At 47.2% G+C, this 22,565-nt stretch overlaps 3 protein-coding genes across 4 annotated transcripts; 1 reads left to right on the top strand and 2 right to left on the bottom strand.

Moving 5' to 3' along the window:
• Positions 1 to 60: 60 nt before the first annotated feature.
• slc16a13 (solute carrier family 16 member 13) lies at positions 61 to 6,012 on the bottom strand. Its single transcript, XM_076050703.1, has 6 exons — positions 5,817 to 6,012; positions 4,255 to 4,485; positions 3,449 to 3,592; positions 2,627 to 2,883; positions 1,997 to 2,528; positions 61 to 1,065 (listed from the first exon to the last, which is right to left on the bottom strand). Exons 2-6 carry the CDS (start codon positions 4,481 to 4,483, stop codon positions 839 to 841), a joined length of 1,389 nt encoding a protein of 462 aa, XP_075906818.1. The 5' UTR covers positions 4,484 to 4,485; positions 5,817 to 6,012; the 3' UTR covers positions 61 to 838.
• A 1,191-nt stretch (positions 6,013 to 7,203) lies between these two features.
• Positions 7,204 to 10,970, bottom strand: bcl6b (BCL6B transcription repressor). The gene is made up of 12 exons (XM_076050612.1): positions 10,817 to 10,970; positions 10,610 to 10,685; positions 10,312 to 10,521; positions 9,933 to 10,199; positions 9,688 to 9,819; positions 9,345 to 9,537; positions 9,039 to 9,253; positions 8,849 to 8,955; positions 8,640 to 8,738; positions 8,426 to 8,556; positions 8,046 to 8,183; positions 7,204 to 7,947 (listed from the first exon to the last, which is right to left on the bottom strand). The coding sequence occupies exons 3-12, from the start codon at positions 10,509 to 10,511 to the stop codon at positions 7,807 to 7,809; spliced, it is 1,623 nt and encodes a 540-aa protein (XP_075906727.1). The 5' UTR covers positions 10,512 to 10,521; positions 10,610 to 10,685; positions 10,817 to 10,970; the 3' UTR covers positions 7,204 to 7,806.
• Positions 10,971 to 14,528: 3,558 nt separating this feature from the next.
• trip6 (thyroid hormone receptor interactor 6) lies at positions 14,529 to 22,440 on the top strand. Of its 2 annotated transcripts, none has more exons than XM_076050555.1 (11): positions 14,529 to 14,666; positions 15,137 to 15,184; positions 16,948 to 17,162; positions 17,251 to 17,357; positions 17,432 to 17,545; positions 17,651 to 18,226; positions 18,674 to 18,767; positions 18,878 to 19,047; positions 19,140 to 19,318; positions 20,246 to 20,366; positions 20,773 to 22,440. In XM_076050555.1, exons 3-11 carry the CDS (start codon positions 16,958 to 16,960, stop codon positions 20,902 to 20,904), a joined length of 1,698 nt encoding a protein of 565 aa, XP_075906670.1. In that variant the 5' UTR covers positions 14,529 to 14,666; positions 15,137 to 15,184; positions 16,948 to 16,957; the 3' UTR covers positions 20,905 to 22,440. The 2 variants fall into 2 exon arrangements, with proteins under 2 accessions (XP_075906670.1, XP_075906669.1); XM_076050554.1 differs by having other exon boundaries at positions 18,671 to 18,767.
• The last annotated feature ends 125 nt before the right edge of the window (positions 22,441 to 22,565 follow it).

Here is a 22,565-nt window from a genome sequence, read left to right as displayed (position 1 = left end):
CGTATACAGAAGTTTGAATCTCATGTGTTTTTAAAAAAACCAAAAACAAGTTAGAGCAAATATATTTCCATGTGATAACATTTATTAGTAAAGATTCACTATTATCCAGCTGCCATGGTTGATAAATTGGATTTTACATGATCTATCTATCTATCTATCTATCTATCTATCTATCTGTCTGTCTATCTATCTATCCTTCCTGTCCCAAAAAACATTTTTCTTTGATTTGCAAACAAAAACCATTTGTAAAAACAATAATCTTGTCCAATGTTTTTATTAATTACTTTGTGAACACTTTTATTATTATATTATTATTTGATCATTTTTTTCATAATTGGCTTCAAACGTCTATGGTATGTAGCAGCAAGGTTGTGAAAGCACAAAGAGCACCGAAAGAACACGAAAGGCTGGCGCAGACGGTCGAGACGGGGCCTGAGCAGGAGAACTGTGATACTTGTGATACTCTTCCACCTATTAACTAACAGACTCATTCCAGACTTCTGCTTCTTTGGTTTTTGAGTTAAGCCCTCATATGATTTTAACTTTGACAGAAGGCAGGTTGATTAAAAGAAAAAGAAAAATCATCATATGATAATAGGCTGATCACTTTCTTTGCAGCGTGACATTTTAACTTGAAATGAAAAGTGACTGCAAACTCCCGATGATGTGTCACAGTGGGGAACTCACCAACTCCTTTGGTGCTGTCGGAGGTTTCGCATTTGTTTCTTCACTTTGGCGTCGAGGCCGAACAGCAGCAGGAGCGGCAGTGAACCAACAGACTGCTGTCTCTTGAATCCTGCAGACGACTTTTGGCTGAAATTTCTTCACAAAACCCTCGTCAGACTCCGGGTGCGCCGGTCCGTGGAGTTGCGCTGTTCATCTCCTCCATCTCTAAAGACGAGTCTTTGCGGTCGTCGCTGCGAGGAAGGCATCTCTGGGGCAGCGGTGGATCGGTGCAGGAGAAGTAGTTTGGCAGCGTGGCCATGGTCAAGGTCCCGAGGACGAGGAAACCTCCCGCCACCATGAAGGAGGCCGTGTAGTTGCCGGTTACGTCTCTCAGGAACCCTGGTGAGGCGTGAAGAAGCAGCAGGCGTTCAGTGCTAAACGCTAAAAGTTTATCTCGAGCCATTGAACAATGTGCTGCGTGGAGTCCATTTTGAGATCTGCCCATTTTGTGATGTAACGAGGAAACATGACTTATTACACGTCGCAGGTTGGTTTAATAACAATGATGCTGTTAACGTCTTTACTCACTATCCTTAAGTCATATACTCCGCAACTCTTTCAATAGGTGCATGACATTTAACAACAAAAAATAAAATATTTCACCGGAGGTCAGGGCTGTCAAACTCAAATGCACAGTGGACCAAAATGTAACACCTGCAACAAAGTCGCAGGCCAGCATTGATATTTATTGAAAATAAAAACCTTCTTCAAAATCAAATTTCAAATAGAAACAACTCACCAAAATAAATAAAATGCAATAGAAAACAGTATGACCCTTTTCATTTGCAGCCCTCTGATTTAAAATTCAACAGTAACCCTTTTCCACGGGCTAATAATACATTTAAAAAAAAATAACAATCAACCAATCATGTCATAATAGTAACTGAGGCTCAGTCCCGAATAATACCCTTCAATGAAGGTCCGAGCATTCTGGGATTTGTAGTATTAGCGGTACCTGTGCTGTATAATACCGGCGGGCCAGCAGCTCTCGCAGTGATTTTGCATTGGGCTTGCGGGCCAAATACAATGACACTGGGCCAGAGTTTGACACCCCTGCTCTAGGTGGAGGGTAAAAACAGAGAGCTTGCCGTGGAGAGAAAGGACTGACTGGTCGACTTGGTAACCGATCACTGCGGTTAATGTATGACCACTTTAAACTTGAGTATGCTAACTGAGGTTTATGGGCCGTGTCAGCTAATTTAGATAACCTGACACAGTGACCCACACAAAGACTTTCCCAGCAGCACCGTGTAGCGTAGCGGGCCCATACCTGACAGCGGAGTCCCCAGCAGCCCGGCGAAGCTCTCGATGAGCTGCAGCAGCCCCAGCGCCCCCATCATGCGCTGCACGCCCACAATGGCGGGTATCACCGCAAAGACCACCGAGGTCAGGGCGCCGGCGCTGAATCCGTACAGCAGGCTGACGCTCATCAGCGCAGAGTAGGAGCCCGCCAGCGAGCTGAGGGGCAGCAGCATGATGAAGACGCCCGCCAGCATGGTCCACATGCTCAGCACGTGGATCAGCCGCATCAGGTGCAGGTCGGAGAACCAGCCGGACGCCACGCGGCCCAGGATGTCGGAGGCGCCCGCGGCCGACATCACAAAGGCAGCCTGGTATTCGGAGAAGCCGACCTGGCGGCTGTGAGCCACCAGGTGGAAGTAAGGCACGAAGTAGCCCACGTTGAGGAGGGTGACGGCCAAAGTGTAGGTGACGTAGGGCCTCTCGAAGAGCAGCGACAGCTCCAGGTACGAGGCGATGCGACTCGGCCAGGAGGCGAGCGGAGCTTTGCTCTGTGGCTCCGTCTGAAGGAGGGAGAAAAGAGAATCAAGAAATCCATGTCAAGCACACATAAAGCACAGCAGGGATTCATCGACAGACACTCCAGGGTCTAGCTTCACACATTTCTAGTTGCTTTGGAGCGTGGCAGCGGACGGATGAGGGCTCCGCACGGCAGAATGTTGAGGCTGAGGCCCCCCAGGATGAGAAGGGCCCCCCGCCAGGTGTACCTCTCCACCAGCAGCTGGAAGAGAGGGTTGAAGGCGAAGGAGGAGAGTCCGATGCTGGACAAGGCCACTCCCAGCGCCAGGGTGCGGCGACGGGTGAAGTGAGCCATGACTGTGGCCACCATGGGAGTGAAGACCAGCGCCCAGCCCAGGCCTGGAGGGGGGCAGGAGGAAAGGAAGGAGGGAAGGAGGGAAGGAAGGAGGTCAGGTGCTGATGGAGCTAGTTGTCATTTTTGTAATATTTAATTATTTTGTTGTGTTTGGCTTGATTAATTTACCTTTATTTCAATCATAAAATTTTGTATTATGTGAGTTAATGTGTGTCTGTGAATACTGAAGGCTCAGGCACAAAAGGTGATCTTTGGGTCTACCAAGCATAGGGGGGGCAGCACTGGGAAGGGATATGTTTTGTTTTTTTTACCAGGGCAACAGAGGCAGCGGCAGCAGCAGCAGCAGCAGCAGCAGCGAGCCCTTGTTTGTTCGTTTGCCAATGGTAGAATAAATCAACAAAAACTTCAATTCTTCACCTGGACGATAGACTCCCTGGTATCACTGCGTAGATTCCCTCCGTCGGTGTCTTAGCGGCCGTTCGATTTGATTTTGATACATTTGATTTTGTTTGTTCAGTTTGGATATGAAGAACAAGATCAATGAAAAGGACAAATGGCCATTAACAGTGTCTCCATAGGGCAGGTGCCTCAATATATGACGTGGTTTACCTGACAGCACACCCATGGTGAGGTAGAGGTGGAGCAGGCAAGTGGCCTGCGAAGCCATGATGAAGCCCAGTCCGGCCAGAAGGCCGCCCGTCATCACCACCACCCGGGTGTCGTATGCATTGCTCAGGGCTGCACCCAAAGGACCTGCACAGCAAGCACACATACACACATGCCACGGACAATGCATCAGGTCTGCAGTCAGCTGCGGCTCACGACGAGAACCAGATTTGCTTTTCCCACATCTCTTTTTTTTTGTTGCTCAAATTAGAAACTGTTGATGACTGATGGGGAAATGAGAGTCCCCCCCTCCCACTCCCCCCGGGCCTGCAGGCCAGTGTTTCCATCATGGCTGAACACATAGGGTCCTGCATTGTAAATCCAACTGTTCATAAGATGTAAGTATTTGTTTTTTCCCTTTTATTCCCTAAATATATTTTATCTTCATTGCCTTTTAAAACGTCCCACGTGTTGCACTGTACTGTTGCTGTAATTAAGCAAATTTCCCCACTGTGGGATTAACAATGGCGCTCTATCCTATTCTATTCCATTTTATTCTTCTATGTGTTTTTAATGACCGACCTGCTGCTGCTCATCAAGCTCATAACACGCTGGGTCCCTACATCTGCAATTGTTGAGAAGAAATAATTCTACGCACCATCGTTCCCCTCATTATGGCCATGAGCGCTAACATCCGGTGGCTGGACAACAGTCAGACTAGTGACTACAACTGCTAAGACAAGTTGTGAATGCAATGCATCACAACGTCATCGGAACTCAATCATTCTCCTGAACAGACAATGACTCACTGAAGAACTGCTGCGCCGCCAGGCCCGTGGACGAGATCCAAGAGATGGCCTGGGCGCTTTGGTCAAAGTAGTGCACAAACTCCACAAAGAAGATCCCCAGGCTGCGCATCAGGCCGAACACCAGGCTGGTGCTGACGAACATGGCGGCGACCATGACCCAGCCCCATCCTCCGTCGGGGCCCTGGGCCTCATCGCTGCTGCTCTCTGCTGTGCTCCTGGACTTGGTCATGGCTATAAAAGTGAAAAGTGCGTTATTTAAATGCAGGCGCTCAGCGTGAACACAGAGAGGAAATCAGCGAGCGCGGTCACTCGGATACAGGAGATAAGCTCTGAAGAGTCAAGTGATCGCTGCTCTCTTTCGGCTGCAGTGGACAACACTGAGTGTGAGCTTGTCGGCACGAGTAATGATTAACTACCTGTGGTGTCGCCATGTCAGTGTGACTCGGCTGCTTAACATTTGTGAAGGGTAAAGGTGAAAGGTAAGACTTGGAATGCGTTCAGAGGAGTAACTATTAAATCGTCTTAAAAGAAACTCAATCCCATGAGATTTTGTTCTTCATCTGGAAACATTATGCCGAGCTCAACCAAACTGCATTATCATTTCTTGCAGGGACATAATTAAAATGCTCCTTTTCGGCTCATGCTTGGTCTATAACAGAAAACCACGCGTGTTGTTTCCATATTCTATTTCTGACCAACGCGATAGTGCACCAGCATCAAAGTTGCACTACGCCAGTTAAGGCACCACTCGAGGAACTGGTCTGTTGGTAACCGGGACTCAGTACAGTCATATCTTGCAAGCATTAGTCATGCCATTTCTTAATTAACGCTTAATTCATTTCTATTCTTGAACACACATGACTAAACATAAATAGATGTGTGGAAGTAAATGCATAACGGCAGCGATGCATTTTATCATACATGTTTTTGTGACCATACTTACAAGAAAAGTGATTGGACCAGTTACATTGACAATCTGGTAGTTGCTGTTCTGTTACACAAACCCATTTCATTTATTTGAATTTAGATGAGATTATATATTCATTCCAAAACTTCAGTCTGGGCATTTGTAAAACACAGGCTCACATGGGCCATAGGAAACACATGACGACGCGGCACTTAAGCTGGTCATGCGCATTAACGACCACAAGTGAAAATCGAAAGCGTGCATTTAAATATAACAACATATGTAGAACTTATCGTAACGTTGGTGTACTCGTCAATAACCAGACGCTGTTGCTGGATGAACAGCTGTCTTTATTGTTGCTGCAGACAAAATCAAATGCTGACCTTTCACCCCTTTCCCAGGCTCTTAAAGGGCCAGTACCACACTGCTTCATAGCAACATAGCAACAACACTCAAAGACCAACCAACAGTGCAACACATGCAAGTCGGAACACATTTAAGAACGTTAGATTATTTTTGAGACGGTGTCAAACGTTCTTTGCGGGTGATTTGTGTCCATTACAACGAGAAATAAGGAACCGCATGAGTACACTAAAAGTGAAAGTGTGACTTCCATAATTGTGTATGAGTGTTTGCCTGTCCGTGCTAGACTCACCGCAATAAGTCACCTGTCTCCGGGGAGCCTCATGGTCCGAGGCCGCGTAGCGGTGACGCGCAGCGGAACGACAACAACACAGCAGCCGCAGGGGAACTTGACTTACCGCGGTTGGCTGAGGAACCGCCGGTTCGACGGAGGTCGTCACTAATCGAGTACCGCCACCGGCCACTGATTAGTCCCATCAGTCCGCGCTTGCGCAAACCAAACCAACCGGTTTGGTTTAATGAACCCACAACTAACGAGCACGCGCATTCTGTCTGCGTTCTGTCTTTCACACTGGCATCCCAGTTGGACTTCTGACCACACAGTTTGTTTTTGTTTTCTCAAGGCAGGTTACCAGCTACTACTAGTTATGCGACACAATGGGTGAAAGAAGTTCTGTTGGATGAACACTAGATGGAGATGTTTACATGCGTTCCTTCCTGGGCCACAGGCAAGGCCTGTTCATACTTAAAAACTAGGGATTGATGTGCCAAAATAAATGATGAGTAATGATGTAGCGGAAGTAAGGCGTCGTTATGACCTACACTTTGTAATTTAGCCATGATACTTACTTACAAAATGACAATATTACAAAACTGTATTGTGCGTTACAACAATCTACTTTTTTTGTTTTTGTTTTTGTTTTCAAGCCAATATGTCCCAATTTCACTATTAAAGGCACTGGGCCTCTTTAAAAAGAAGGATGCACTATTTTCTGGGTCAGTATCTCCACACTTTCCAAATAAAAGTAATTTCCTGGACTGTTACACATCTCTGATAATATCTCTGTGACCTCTGAGGGCGGCCTTGTGAGGGATCTCTGTCACCAACGCTGAAGTTCATAGTTTTGGAATGGAGGAGGGGTTGTAATGGTTGGAAAGTCCCGACAGTTTTCCAACGTTTGTCTTCTGTGTGAGACAATGAGCGCTGGCCAGGCAGCCACCACTCATCAAGGAGCAGGAAGACGGGGGTGACAGAGGGTGAGAGAGTTCAGCCGGAGTCTGCAGCCTCTCACCACACCAGCTCCTCACCTACCTCCAGGAAGCCCCAGCAAGTCCCACACGTGTTGTCAGTTGGCAGTAGTGGAACCAAGAGGAAACAGGTGCCCTCCACTTCATTGTTTCCACTCAAGTGCCAAACGCTTTCTGGAAAATGGCGGCAAAATGTTTGATTTGTGGGTTTATTAAAGTGCGTTAATGGACGGAAGGAAGTCCAGACAAGCAGGAGAAAAGGAGAGGAGGGAAATTGGATGGAGAAAGTCGGGTTTTAGTCAGGCGCAAGAGTTCATTCATTTGTATTTTCATGGAAATCCCCCCCCCCCCCCCCCCGAAATTAACCAATTTTATAAAAATTGTAGTACATTTCTGAACAAATCAATAAATTCACATCACAGCACCAGATATCCAATTGCTATAAAATGATTTAATTTAATTTGTACAAAACATCTTTGTCCAGCAAATTAACTTACACATGACTGTAATATTATTACCCCGTCATTATATATTTTAAAATCATTCTTATGCATTCTGTCTTCTTTTCCTAATACTAAACCAACTAAGTCCTTTGCCTGCTTGGACTAGAATAACAAATATTACTGAATTTTATTTCCAAATTAAATACAGGCCCCAGGCCTTTACAACATTTACTTAAAATAAAAAAAGAGAACAACATTTTTTTCCACCTTACACATGCTTAAATTCCTTTCTCTCACATACCTGCCAAAATCTATCTAAAACTCATGTCTTTTCCATCTTCTCTTGCCTTCTTCCAATACTTTCACAGACCTTTTTCAAACTTCCATTTCAAAAAATTCATCTCCTCATTACAGTCATAGATTCAAACAATCCTTATGTTTTAGCTGCAAATCCCAAAACTCATCAAACATTTTGTTTTGTCAAAGCTGATACCATTAAACTACAAATTAAATCTGTCATTTTCCAAACTTTGCCATTTTCGACCAGATGTGACTTTTGTCCTGGCCTCTGGTGGCTGAGGTGGGAGCTCCTCAGCAGGCCTGCAGGACTGGCTGGTAGGGCTCAGTCAGGAGCTTGTAGCGGACCTTGGTGTTGGTGACGGCGCCGTGTTTCTGCCGCAGATGGAGACGCAGTTGACTCTTGTGGCGGAAGTGGACGTCACACTTGTCACACTGAACAAACGAGAGCGCGCGGTGAGTTCAGAATTCGACACACAGAGGACAGCTGGTGGAAGGTGTGAGGAGGTCACGCTGTGCTCCGCACTACTCACGGTGTAGGGCTTCTCTCCGGTGTGAATGCGCAGGTGGCTCTTCAGGGTCTGCAAGTGGCGGAAGCGGGTGCCGCAGGTGTGGCAGGGATACGGCTTCTCTCCAGTGTGGATCAGAACATGGGCCCTCAGGTGAGCAACCTGACCAAAGGACAAACCCATTGCAAGAACATGACACATGATTAGAGAAGGTTGATATTTGGACCAGACCAAGTGTGGAATCGCATTGCGCCAACCTCCCTCTTAAACACTTCAGCTCTTTATTCTAACTGGCAACTCCTCTAATGTAGCTCATTTAAATCACTAGAAATCTGCCTGTCCAGTATCTTCAAGAGCCAATATCTTCAAGAGCCACAAGGTTAGATGAGATCAAAAAGTCTCACCTGAACAAAGCGAGCGCCACAGGTGTCGCAGCGGTATGGCTTCTCCCCGGAGTGAATGCGGGAGTGAGTCTTCAGGTTGGCCGGCCGGTTGAACTGAGCGCCGCACACGTTGCAGCGGTACGGCTTGTCGCCTGCCAACGGATCATTCAACAACGTTTGGAAACACATAAAATGAGATTGAAACAATGGAAAAGGCAGCTTTCATTTTCTCTACCTGAGCCACAGGTTTTGGTTCCCTGGAGGTTGCCGGAGTAGCAGAAGGGCATGTAGTAGTTTTCATGCTTAATTGCACGTTGGTTGTGATGTGAAGCTTCTGGATGGGTGAAGAAATGGTGACATTTAATGACATTTATAACGAAAATGTAAGGTGGTTTAAAATGCAACCATTTTAAATTGTGGCAGTGTGAAAGACATTGGTCTGACCTATTCCCTCCTTGTGGGTGGAGGGCACTGTTGGGTGAAGCACAGAGGGGTGTGGCCCCAGGGGAGGGGCTCGGCCAGAACCCTCGTAGCAGGAGTCCTGCCCCTGTCTAATTAGGACCAGTCAGTGATTAGAAATTTGCCCTTCTATTGTTACAATTCATGATGGAATCAGTGTGTTCATGAAAGTTACCTATCAATCTGACCAGGCACTTCTCCAGACCACGCCTCTGTGGGTGTGGTGGGCGTATACATCATTCTGTCTGCGGGGGCAGGTGACGTGTGGCGGGGCACCTCCTCAAGCTGCTCCTCCTTCATGGAGGCAGCAGCGCAGAGAGGGTTGAGGACGATGTATTTGTACTTTTTCCAGTTGCAAGCCTTTGGGTCTGGTAGAGCTTTGATGTCACTCTGAGGAAATGAAGAAACACCAGTTTAGCCAAAACTCAGTAGAGGGATAATAGAGCCGTCGCAGTTTGTCTTTGTTGAAATCAAATCTCACCACAAGGTTTTTGTTGCAAGTGTTGGACTCTGCAGGAGAGTTGGGTTGGCAGCTGGAGCGGGCGGGGCTGTCTGGAGATGGCATTGGTGTGGCTGTTTGTGGTGACTCAGGCTCTCCTTTCAGCACCTTCAAGCCCTGCTGGCAGGTCGGGGAAGCCCCTGGATTGAGAGCGCTCCCCACATCCGCAGGGCCCCTGCAGGAAAAACAGAGGAAGTGCTATAATGAGCCAAAAGTGACTGCATACAATGGCATGCACACCACAGGAGCAGCAAGAAGGAAAGGTGAGAACCCTTTGACCATATTTGGTTCAACGACTGATTTCAATTTGCTCCATAATGCCGACCTTGCTGCAACCTCTGCTGCGAGGAATCTCTGTGGTCCAGGATGAGGCACATCGCCTCCTTTGGGGGCGACAGGAGCTACAGACAGGGTGGAATCCAGCTCCAGCTGAGGCTGTCTCACACTCAAACTGTCCCTATGAAAAATAAAACAATAAAAGTTCAGGCTTGAAAACATGCATTACAGCCAGGTTCCATCACTCAGTCACATAAATGTGCACAGTCATCATAACAGTAGGCAAATCCTTACCGGTGCAACTGCATGAACTCCCGGCACGTATCAGCCACATGGTCCATCTGCAGGTAGGTGGCAGCGCTGAGCACCCCCGGCACCATGCTCAGGGTCAAGGGAAGGCGGGAGGTGTACATGAAGTCCAGCAGCAGAGAGATGCTGGAGGGATCCAAGGAGTCGGGGAGGGAGATGGTCATGAGTTGCTGCTGCTGCTGCTCCCCGCTGGAGCTGCTGCTGCGCTTGTGAAGCAAGAACCGGTGGGAATACAGCGAGTAGAAGAAGCCACTGCAAGGCGACGGGGAGAAAAAGTTGTTCAAATGTGATCAGACTTTGGTTTTTAATCAAAAGTAGGTTTAGATTTTTTTTGCGTTTGTCATGTTTGTGTGTTGGCTCCTACCTGCAGGCCACGAGCACAGCACAGTGTGCCCGCAGGTGAACACTGCCAACCACCAGGGTGGCATCGGTCAGAATGTTGCGGTGGCGGAGCTCATTCAGGTTGAGCAGCACGTCGCTGGCGTGGCGGGTGAACTCCTTCACGTAGCCGTCGGCCCGCGGCTCCTGTGCACTGGCCACCGTGGAGCCTCCCATCATGTTCATTGTGCTCAGTCTACAGGCAGAGAAAATAAATATATATATAAACCAACCACAATCAGTTAGTTAAACAAAAAGAAGAAGAATGAGTTACAATGACCTACCTTTGTGTAAAGGACAGAATAAATATTCTGGGGTGTCCCAGACACGTGTTAGGTGAGACCAGCTCCCTACTCGTACCTACGGAGGTAGAAGGCAAGAGAACCTCTTGATGATCAGTTTTAAGTTATTCACAGAGTTTCAAAAGAAACTTTAAACCCTTATCTTCAAGTAAAATGCATCTTTTGCATTGATAATATTTTCAAACTTACCCCGACCAGCAGGGACGAGAGCTGATGTCGTCGCCGACGTCAAACCCCCGTGGCTTGATGTTCAGTCAGAGGCGTGAAGCTGGTCCTCACCGACAGCCTCCACTGGCTCTGAGCAGCACTGTGAGGGGCGAGACGGGAGAGGAGCTCTTTATAACATCACGCAGGAAGCCCCCATACAAGCAGGGCCGCTGGTTTCCTCTTTCCTCAGTGGGCCACGCGCACAACTAGATGCAGCGCAGGAAAAGCCCTGGCCCACGTCCCAGGCTCCAAGTATTTTTAGTGGCTTATTAGTTTTTCTAAACCCCTGCAGTTCTGAGCAGAGTAATGGCAGGAAGGCTTCATGTGTTCTCTTGTCGTGTTGAACAAACGTATATAAGGACCCCTGAGGGAGGCCCGCTACGTGCCTGGCTATCCAGGGGTGAAGTGGACAACACGGGTCTCTCCCCACCAACGCCTTCCGACGTGTTCAACCCCCGTCCAGGCCGGAGGAAACCGTCTGACAGGAAGCAGCTCATTGTTGAGCAAACAAGACGTGTCCTTGTTATTGACATCTTATCAAAGGAGTTGAGATTATTATTAAGGTATCATTCAAGTTACAAAACATTGATTGATAATTGTTTATTCTGAAAATGGACAACAATTGGGGCAAACAGATGCTGTACTAGTATTCCATAATTAACAATCTTCAATATAAGTGGAAAGCTTTTTTACGGTCAACCACAAAACCCAAAAAATATTGTGATACAATCTAGATTAAAATGATCTAATTCGTTGATCATTTTTCCAGGTTCAGAAAAAACTAGGTTCTGAAAAACAAAAACATCCTGACATTGCAGCACCACTGGTTGATGAGTAAACTGTCGCCCTCTGTCAAGACCCAGTTGCATTCAGAGGAAAAGTGAGTCACAGGCGAGTTCACTAGTTTAGCTTAAAAAGTCCTCGCATCCATCTCCGGAACTTTCTGAACTCCTAGCCCAAGTAATGAGGACCTCTAACAGGAAGGAAGCCCAGCCAAAAAAACTGCTGGCGTTAGATGGGAGACACCTTCTCCTGCTGGTGAAAAACAACCTCCACCCCTCCCTGACTGAGAGAAATGCAGCCAACAGATGTACAGGAACTAAACACACACGCTTTAAAATGCATCCTGCAAAGCTGCACTGAGGCCTGGATAGAAAAACGCCTGGCTGGGCCAGGACATCCGTCAATAATACAGTGAACAGGGGGAGGAGGAGAGTTGGAGATGGAGGGTGTGTGTGTGTGTGTGTGTGTGTGTGTGTGTGTGCGCGTGTGTGTTGGAGGGTGAAGGGGGTACACAGAGGTCGCCAACAATGAAAACAGGCGGAAAGTTACCTCATGTTGAGCGGCGGCATCGGGTTGACAGAGGTGTGCGACTGAGCTCCGTGACAGTCGGTGTAAAAGCTCATCACAACTCACTACCCCCTCACATCAAAGTGTTTTACACATGAAAAGTGGAGAAATTGTCAAGATAGGTACTTCTAGCACCAGTTGTGGGATGACATAAGAGGTCATCTTCAACTAGAGAAGCTGATGAAACCATTGGAGCTGCAACACAGAACATCAGAAACATTAAAGGTCCCATGTTGTGCAAAGTATGTTTTAGGAATGACTTCTAAGAAAAAAAAAATTCTTAATTCAACTCCTTTCTTTCTTTTTCACTGTCCACTTTTCTAAAAGTGTCTGCTAAAACAAATAATCATGAAAATGATCCCTTTGTGATGTCACAAAAGTGCATGGTTACCTCTCTGAAAACCCCGCCAGCCACTAGTGTGGGAAAAACCTGAAAATCAGTTTGTGATCTTGATATATAATATCGAGCTTCAGACATTAGACTCCAAATCATATCGCTAACAGTGAAAAACTAAGTAAAATTTGTCATATAGTATCAAGTATAGTATAGTATAGTGTCAAGTATAATATTTGCAGAGCTTGTACCCTTGGGTTTTCATTTAATTTGATCAATGAAGAGCTTATTTGTAAATAAAAAAAAGAGAGAGAGAAAGAGAGAGAGAGAGCTAGAGAGAGAGAGAGAGAGAGAGAACAGAAACAGAGAGAGAAACAGAGAGAGAGACAGAGGGAAAACAAAAGGAAAGCAAAGAGTAGGAAAACAGAGGGAGATGTGGCTCTGGGCTACTTCCAGGCATTGTGAGAGGAACGGATGAGGGGAGGGGGCGGCTGAGGAAAAGTGAGAACATTACTAAACAACATCAGCAATGGGCGGAAGCCATTGAGTCCATCCCGTTGGCAATGATCAGGACCACTTCCTGGCCGCTGCAGCAAATCAGTGGCACCACTTGGAGCCAGTTGATAAATCAATTGCGCTGTTTGGCCTCTTGTATGCAATGAACAATCCAACAATTCCCTTGTTTTTAATGTTGCAGAACGTTTGCTAATTGCTGGGACAGAATGATGTGATTCGTGGAGAGCAGACTGATGCCCCGCTTTGACTTCAAATCTGAATTGTTGGCGAGTCGTGCTGTAAAACTGCCTCTTCCTGTCAATGCAAAGCACTGTGGACATATAAGGGCAAATAGTGGAGAAGCGATGAGAGGGAGGAGCAGGAGGAGGAGGAAGGAGGAGGACGGACGAGGAGGAGGATGTGGGGATATCCCAGGGATTTTTGTTTCAAGGCAGGCCAAAACAAAAAAAGAAAAAGAGAAAGAAAAGTTATGAAAGCTGCTTGTGAAGATGTTCCTTGAGGAATGTGTAGGGGCCTCTGACATGACGCTGGGTCAGGGGTGCCACCAGGATCGGGGTGGGGGGTAAGTGGGACACAGACAGTTGACCCAGATCTCAGCAGCAACAACAACATAAATCGAGAGTTGACATTTGTGTCAACGACTGCCGGAAATCATCAAGAGCACAGTGTTGTCTAGTGAAGTCACAATGTACATTTCAATGTACATTTACGTTGTATGTTGGCACCAACAAGCTGCTTCTGCTTATGTGATCTGAACAGAATTCATCTTTTAAATGTCAATTTTGCTCAAATGTTAAAAAAAAAACAACAAAAAAAACGTAGTATAATAAAAATAACTGTTTACCTTTGCATATAAAAAAAATGGATTTAGCCTTACATACAATAAATATGTGCTTATATTGCAGGTTGGTGTAACCATTTTAATTTCATTCCTTGAAGCTTCACCGTGGTCATCTTTGTTGCTCTGGATATCGACACATTATTCAAGAAGTCTTTAAACATTCTATCAATGAATTATACTAAAATCACTTTGACAAACTTTCAATACATTTTCACATTTTTCACATTTTATCTTTCAGGGTTTGTCAGACTCAATGCAATTGACTCGCATTAAATATTTTACATAAAAATAGAAAGTTGAAATATGTAAAATATGCAAGACTTCAATCATGATCTCATCATAGTGCTTCTATTGTTATTAATACACACAGCAGCAGCTTTCATTTTCTCGCAGGTCACCGCACCTTGGTTGCTGCTAACTGCTATCTTTTGCACATTTCTTTCTTCTGGTATACTTCTTACCTCTCCCCTTGAGAGGGGTGAGGTTATAATAATTCCACAATGTTATATGTTATGTTTTATGCTTTCTTTTCCAAAAACTAATTTGGACTTTTTAGTTTAGGGACTAAAATGAAAATTCTGCAATTTATGAATAAATAATCATCAATAATGAATGTCGTAGTTTTTAGGGGAAATAAATAAAGCACAGCGCAGACCACACAGCTCGCTCTCCACGCACACGTACGCGCAGCGCGCCTACGTCACATATGGGGAATGCGGAGCAGAACTGCTGTTGCTGCTGCTGCTGCCGCCGCTACTGCTGTTGCTAAAGGCCTCGGGATCCATCACAAAGTAGGTGAACCACATCGATGTTAAAGGAAAGTGGTCTCCACTGACCTCGGAACATTTGTCTGGAGATGTAGCTGGAGTTTCGCAGGTTTATTTCGGGCGGTAGTTGTCGGTCGTTGTTACATTGTTTCCTCCTCGGTGCTGGAGTTAGCCTGCAGGCTGAGCACGAGCTTTGCTCGAGTTCTAAACACGCCAGATACTAGTACACAATCTCCCCATCATGACGCAGACAATCTTCTATTAGCCACTGCTCTAACCTTTTATTGTGACCTTATCGATGTGGTTCAGACTGACGTGACGACAGACCAGCAGATTGTGTAGAATGATGAGTGAACGGGGAGCGCCTATTCATTGGTTAGAGACGTTACAGTGTGTTGTTGTGTTGTTGTGTGTCGGTCACAATCATGGACAGTGCAGCTGCGTGCGTGCAGTGCAGTCTTTTCTCTTTACCAAGTATGATTATTCATTTCTAGATGGAAGTGGAGAGAAGACAAGAGTCTCTGTGAAGGCGCTGCGAAAAGGTAAGAAAGTGATGACGTCTGCTATTTACTGTTGTATTGCGTTCTATTAGCGGAAGTTCTATCATTCCACTTCCTTATTTTAGGGAGAAATTGACATTGCCGTTAGTCCTGTTTTGTTCAAATTCCCGTTTTCTACTGTTTCAAATGCACCTATAGCGATCCTCAGCTTCCTGCAGCTTCAAAATAAAAGAATTTCCGAACGTGTGTAACGTATTATGTCATGTTCCGGTCTTGACCATCGTTCTCTCTGGACGATCTTCTCAAAATTCAAGAACCGTTATTCTCAATTCCAAAAACCCATGTCAGAAGGTGCGTTTTCCTAGCTTGTCAGTGATTTTAGACTTAGTTTCCTGTGGTGGTGGTGCTGCTGCTGTCTACTCTTCTTTTAAAACCATATTCATACAAACAATTGGCTTTTAAAGCATTAGAGTGATTAAAAACGAATTAGATCACTCTGCTCGTCGGCCAGCCGCAGAGTGTGTCGCTCATTGGGGTTAGACGAGGTGAAACCAGGTGGACTGTCAGTGTTGCTGGTCGTCATGTCCTCACTTGGTCCCTGTGGAGCCTCGGTCAAACCAAAACGCCACACATTAACTGAACAGATCAAAGCTATTGGTGGAAGTGGTGAAATAATTTGGGTCAAGCACAAAGTCAAAATGAAGTGAGATATCCACAATTCAGTTTGTTTACATCATCCCTTCATCCATCATTCTAATCCTCTTACCACCAGGGACTTATGACGTCACACTGCACACTCGCAATCAATCACAGCCCAATATTAATTTCCCTCCTCGGACAATATTAACTCTGACTAGTGGCTGTAATCTGTTTTAGAGGTTCTATGTGCTACCAAAGTACTGCAGAACAATAAAGACACTGTTGAAAAATATCAGCATAAAAAAAAGATTACTAGTAGTAAAATTCTATGGCACATTTTGCGCATATTTTCATGTAGTTTACAAGGAAGTCTCCAGTTGTATTTTCTATGACCAGTACTGGATAGCAATATCCACTTTTTCCCCCTTGAGCCGCTGTCCTTTGTGCATTTTTTCAGACAGTCACATGAGATGAGAAAATGAATCACCCCAGCTGCTTATTCACAGCTCAGCAGCCTATCTAATGTCATGCCACTTATCTTTTGCATCCTTATAATGAAATTGGGAGCATTTCCTAGGACTCGCTATCACACATCTTACTGGGTGCCGCTTATATTGATTCTCAGCTGCAGGTCAGCACCTTTGTCCTCTCAGCTGCAAGGACTGCTGTGTTGTTATTTATCCCACACAGAAAAACACAATATATTGTTACAAGCCAGGTGTTTGCAAGTTCATAGACAAACGCTGTTGCACAACATTTCCTGCCTGGGTTTTGTTTCTCTGCCACATTTGGAAGGTCGGTGGTACGGGAGCGTGTAAACACCTGAAGACAATATCCATTGTAGCAGATAGCAGGCCAGTTGTGGTGCTGCTTTACACCTGTTTGTCTGTCTGTTTTGCCTGCTGGCCGCACATGCTTCAGGCCGGTGTGAGGGTCCGTTGGAAACCCCCCACCAGACCCGCTTCCTTTCCCTCTGCTTGAAGTACATTGTTCTGTCTGTGTATCCGTTTCTATTGGTTACCTATTACATAAAATACAAACAGCAGTCACGGCCGCCTTCATGCAAATGATGGCCCGAGGCTTGAGACATAGCTGGGTCCGCTAGAGCTGATGTTTTGTTCTGTCAGTGAAAATGAGGCGCTTCATGTTCTGCCTTCCTCCCTCAGAAAGCCCACCATGTCCGGCCCCACCTGGCTCCCACCCAGGACCCTGGACAGCCCCGAGCGAGTTGTCCCACAGATGTCTCACTCTGCCGGCTCCTCCAGCTACAGGAACCCAAACAAGAAGGGGATGTCTGACTTCCGGCCCAAATATGGCCCCTACGACCAGAACGGAGGAGCGGGAGTGATGGCCAATCGGTACGCGGCTGCAGGACCCGCAGGTGAGGTTGCCGTCCGACCGACCGACCGAAGTCAACACGTTGTAAAGGGGCTTAAAATAATATCTTAAATGTGTCTTTTGAACTGGAGTGGGGCCAGTTCATCACCAGCCGTCGGGCGATCACTACTTCTCCTCCCCCCGGGGTCCGTCGGAGGATCGCAGCTGGGGGCCCCACGTGGACGGCTACGAACTGATGGTGAGCGGCAGCGTCGCCTCCGCGCAGTTTATTGTTGACCTGTGCACGTTTTCATTGTGCCAATCGACATTCAGCACCGCGGAGGAGAGAAGCCGGTGAGCTATCACTCCAAAATCGACGCCGACATCGACTCCCTCACCAGCATGCTCGCTGACCTGGACAGCCACACGCAGGACTCTGGCGCGCAGGTAATGAAGGGCCGCTTCGTTTCTCCATTATTTATTTTCACGTTGAGAATTTCCCCGATTCAGGAGTGTTTTAACTGTGACCCTTCACCCCCCCCTCCCCCACAGCTGTACGACAACGTGCCTTACAACAAATACCTCTCAGGGGATCACTACAAGCCTACGCACCAGAGCTCCGCCTCTGCTCAGGGTCGGCCCTCCATGGGCTACCCCTCCCACCACCACCAGGGGCAGTACCATCCCGTGCCACCCTACCCCAGCGAGCCCCAGTCAGCCCAGTACCCCACTTCCCACCAGCAGGACTACTACTCCCCCTCCACCCCGAAGCCCTACCCCCAGCCCGTCCCCGCCTCCTACACCACAGCCTCCACCCCCACCGGGCCCAGGTTCAGCGTCCAGGTCAAGACGGCGCAGCCCGTCACCTACTCTCAGACGGGCAGGCAGGCCGAGCAGGCCTACACACCCCCGCCTCCTCGCCAACACGTGCCCCGCCCTCCCCCTCACACCCAAGCGGGCCTGCAGGGTTGGTACCCTTCGCATCAAGCTCAGGAGATGCACTCGGAGGCAGGAGGCTTCAAGGGGAGCGGCCCGGGTTCTGGAGGAAGGGTCAACACGGGCCCTTTGTCCAAGAGAGGGATGGAAAACCTCCAGCCAGCGCAGAGTCCAGCGTACCAGTCCAGCAAGGTAGAGCAGTGGGTGGACAAACTGTTTGACTGGTGGGGCCACAATGGGTTCTGAAATTTGACCGAGGGGCCCATAAATATGTATGAGGGGTATGTAGAAAACATATCATGTCGCGTTAATGTCATTTGAAAATGAACCAAAGCAAAGTTGCAACAAAATCTTCGTGTCTTTGAAGCCCCATAGTATTTAGCTCTTTATTGAAATGACTCTGAAAACACTGGAAAATGGATGAAATACAGCTGTTTCACGACTTACTGACTATAATTTTTTCAAGTTCTGCCAGCCGGATTTTATAACTAACAGATAACAGACCACATATGGCCCCAAGGCCGTAGTTTGCCCACGCCTGATGTAGACCAGCGTCTCAGCTGTCACTGCAGGAACACTGAGACTATTCTCTCCAACTAAAATGGGTGAAATGTGGTCATTTTTCCTTTCTTTCAGCAGGGGGCAGTATCATCCAGGCCTGAGGAGGAGTTGGACCGACTCACCAAGAAGTTGGTGTATGACATGAACCACCCCCCTACAGAGGACTACTTTGGTACTGTCTCCTCATCACTTGATAATCTGCATTCTTGCTTTTGACTCTTTGTAGTTTTGTGTTTTTTTTAATAATTTCCTCTAATCTTCCTCCTCCTCCTCGTCCTTCAGGCCGCTGCGCTCGCTGCGGCGACAACGTGGTGGGCGACGGCAGCGGCTGCATCGCCATGGAGCAGGTGTTCCACGTGGAGTGTTTCACCTGCATCACCTGCCACGCCCGCCTGCGAGGGCAGCCCTTCTACGCCCTGGACAAGAAGAGCTACTGCGAGAGCTGCTACATCGTAAGTCAAGGCCACATTCTTCTACCTTTTCTTTTTTGTATTCCTCCATCATTCTCATCCTCCTCTTCCACCCTCACCCTCCGTGTCTCAAGAGTACACTAGAACGCTGTTCCAAGTGCTCCAAGCCCATCCTGGACCGCATCCTGCGGGCCATGGGGAAGGCCTACCACCCACGCTGCTTCACCTGCGTGGTGTGTAACTGCTGCCTGGACGGCGTGCCCTTCACCGTGGACGCCACCTCTCAGATACACTGCATAGACGACTTCCACAGGTACGTGGTTCAACCTGTGGACCTGCCACCTGGCTGTGCGGTGGATCACACCGTAACCGCAGGAAGCCGTGTTTTTGTTTTTCTCCAATCACTGTCTGATTGGGGCAACACGATGGCGCAGTGGTTAGCGCTGTCGCCTCAAAGCAAGAAGGTTGTGGAGTTTGTATGTTCTGCTGGGTTCTCTCCATGTTCTCCCCGTGTCTGCTGGGTTCTCTCCATGTTCTCCCCGTGTCTGCTGCGTTCTCTCCATGTTCTCCCCGTGTCTGCTGGGTTCTCTCCATGTTCTCCCCGTGTCTGCTGGGTTCTCCCCATGTTCTCCCTGTGCCTGCTGGCTTCTCCCCGTGTTCTCCCCGTGTCTGCTGTGTTCTCTCCATGTTCTCCCCGTGTCTGCTGGGTTCTCTCCATGTTCTCCCTGTGTCTGCTGGGTTCTCCCCGTGTCTGCTGTGTTCTCTCCATGTTCTCCCCGTGTCTGCTGGGTTCTCCATGTTCTCCCCGTGTCTGCTGGGTTCTCTCCATGTTCTCCCCGTGTCTGCTGTGTTCTCTCCATGTTCTCCCCGTGTCTGCTGGGTTCTCTCCATGTTCTCCCCGTGTCTGCTGCGTTCTCTCCATGTTCTCCCCGTGTCTGCTGGCTTCTCTCCATGTTCTCCCCGTGTCTGCTGGCTTCTCTCCATGTTCTCCCCGTGTCTGCTGCGTTTTCTCTATGTTCTCCCTGTGTCTGCTGGCTTCTCCCTGTGTCTGCTGGGTTCTCCATGTTCTCCCCGTGTCTGCTGCATTCTCTCCATGTTCTCCCTGTGGCTGCTGCGTTCTCCCCATGTTCTCCCTGTGTCTGCTGGGTTCTCTCCAAGACCCCCATGACCCTGAGAGCAGGAGAAAGCTAGTGTTGAAAATGGATGGATGGAATTGTATGATGGTTTTCATCCCAAACAGGAAATACGCCCCCCGCTGTTCGGTGTGCGGTGAGCCCATCATGCCTGAGAAGGGTCAGGAGGAGACGGTCCGGATCGTCGCTCTGGACCGCAGCTTCCACGTCGGCTGTTACGTGTGTGAGGTGAGTCAGGAGCAGGAATACGTGTCGGTGCTTGACTCGCTTCCTTTTTAACCACCCTGCTAACTGCTGCTAGTTGTTTGCTCAAAAAACGTTTTTATTACACTGCCCTGGATCTGCACTGAACTGCCGGATTTCTAAAAAGACCCCTGTACTCTTTCACATCTATGAAACTAAATCTACTCCATACTATATACAGTACTACCCCATAAAACGCAGCAATAAGCAGATGATGAAGTCAATGTCTTTTTCTGTAAAACATGATCCAAACTCAGATCTCCACTTTGAACTGTGCCATGAGATGAGTATCTGCAGCAAACACAGAGATGCTTTGTGACAGCGGTGCTTGTACTCTGGTGCACTGGTCTGTTTGCACTGAGCTGAGCTGACTGTGGCCTGTGTTCGGCAGGAATGCGGCCTCCTGCTGTCCTCCGAGGGGGAGGGTCGAGGCTGCTACCCGCTGGACGGACACATCCTGTGCAAGAGCTGCAGCGCCCGCCGCATCCAGGACCTGTCCGCCAAAATCTCCACTGACTGCTAACAGAGCCCACGCTGATCCCCAGAGCGCGCTACACATGAGTCATTCAACAATCGGTACAGCCAGGTGAAGGCCCAACTGAATTGCACTGTGGACATGAACATCGCAAGAGTACCATCTGTTGGCAGTGACAGCGGCAGAGAAACATCTTCAGTTCAATCACTCCACATTTCCCCATGATATGAAGCTTTCCTTTTTGTTGTTGTTGCACAGCTAACTGCTTTAGCATGCTAAGTTCAGTATTCTCTGGCCTGATCTGCCGGCAGCTTGGGCTCCGCCTGCCATTTTTTTCACTCTGGTACTGCTCATAATTAGTACTCGTAATGCAATAGAGGGACGGAAGGGGAGTGCAGATTTTAAACCTGAAACGTGTTTTTGTTTTTGGGTGGCACAAATGATAATCAGGACAGCTCTATGTTTAATTATGATGTTGATGTAAAAAAACAAAAACAAAAAAAACACGCTAAAATCAAAGTGCAGAACTGCCTCAACGCGAGCATTAATAGCACGTAACGCAACAACTGTGACTGTACAGACAGACTGGCTTTTGGTTTGCAGCCTTTAGAGCAGAGCCTCATAGCACAAGAAATGTAGACGTGGGGAATGTGTAGTAACATTTTTACAATTTAGTTTAACTTTAGTTGAGCTTCTCGTGGATCTCTAGTGCAAACATTTTACAGAACGAACAAAACTCCATTGTTACAGTGTCACAATTTTCTTTTGAATCCACACAAATATTTTCAGGATGTTTGAAATGTCACGAGGTTTCTTGGTTGAGCGTTGCTGGTTGATACTTGACTCTTAAATTGAAGACGACGGTGTAATGAAGTCACACTTTTTTTTTCTGTTTGGAGTACACAGGGTGTTGAGCTCAATGTTGGGCTTGAAAACATGTCATCACGTGAAGTGGGAGCTCTTTTTAGGGAATTTGCACCATGAGGATAAGGGCAAACTCATATGATTGTCAATTTCAGTGATTTCTGAGATCTAATGTAATTTTTGTTCACCTTTGTACTCGCATGGGCAGCACCAGAGGCTTTTGAGCCACACGATGTCCCGATTTGTTTTCTCCGTCCGGATATTTTTTTTAATTTCATTTTGTGTTATGTGTTGTGTAGCCAAGGGCTGGAAATTTTCGGGCCTTACCTCGAGGATCCCATTAAGTTTCTTGATCCTTTTTGTTTCTGTTATTTTGTCTGTGAATTTGCGTTTCATTATTATCACCATCATGCCAAAAGAGTTTGTTGACTCTGTCATTTCTGCATTATAGTGGATCTGCGCCGTATCGCCACCCCTTTTCCCACGTAGGCTTTGATTTCTTCCCTTTTACATAGCGGATTTGCTGTTGCTGTGTGTTCACTTGGGAATGCTGTGAATTGCAGATCAATGTCGCCGGTACTGCAGCACCTCTCTGATGAATTCACACTGAGCTTAAGGATGACCTAATGGATAATAGTTACTTTAACTGGAGAGCATATGTGTGAATCTTTCTTTCTCTCCAAATGCATCAGCAGTTTATTAAAAACGTCTACAAGTCTATTGGTCTCGTTGCCATTTTTAACTATTGAAAGATTAAAAAATATTCTATAAAATGCAATAGTGACATCAGTTCAGACAAAATTCACAGTTTTATCAAGAGGTGAGGGTTTTTAAAGCTGAGGCTA

Source organism: Nelusetta ayraudi, unplaced genomic scaffold (genome assembly GCF_046127955.1).
Source record: "Nelusetta ayraudi isolate G7.1 ecotype Tasmania unplaced genomic scaffold, CSIRO-AGI_Nayr_v1 ptg000128l, whole genome shotgun sequence".
NCBI lineage: Eukaryota > Metazoa > Chordata > Actinopteri > Tetraodontiformes > Monacanthidae > Nelusetta > Nelusetta ayraudi.
This window is presented reverse-complemented; position numbering and strand designations above follow the sequence as displayed.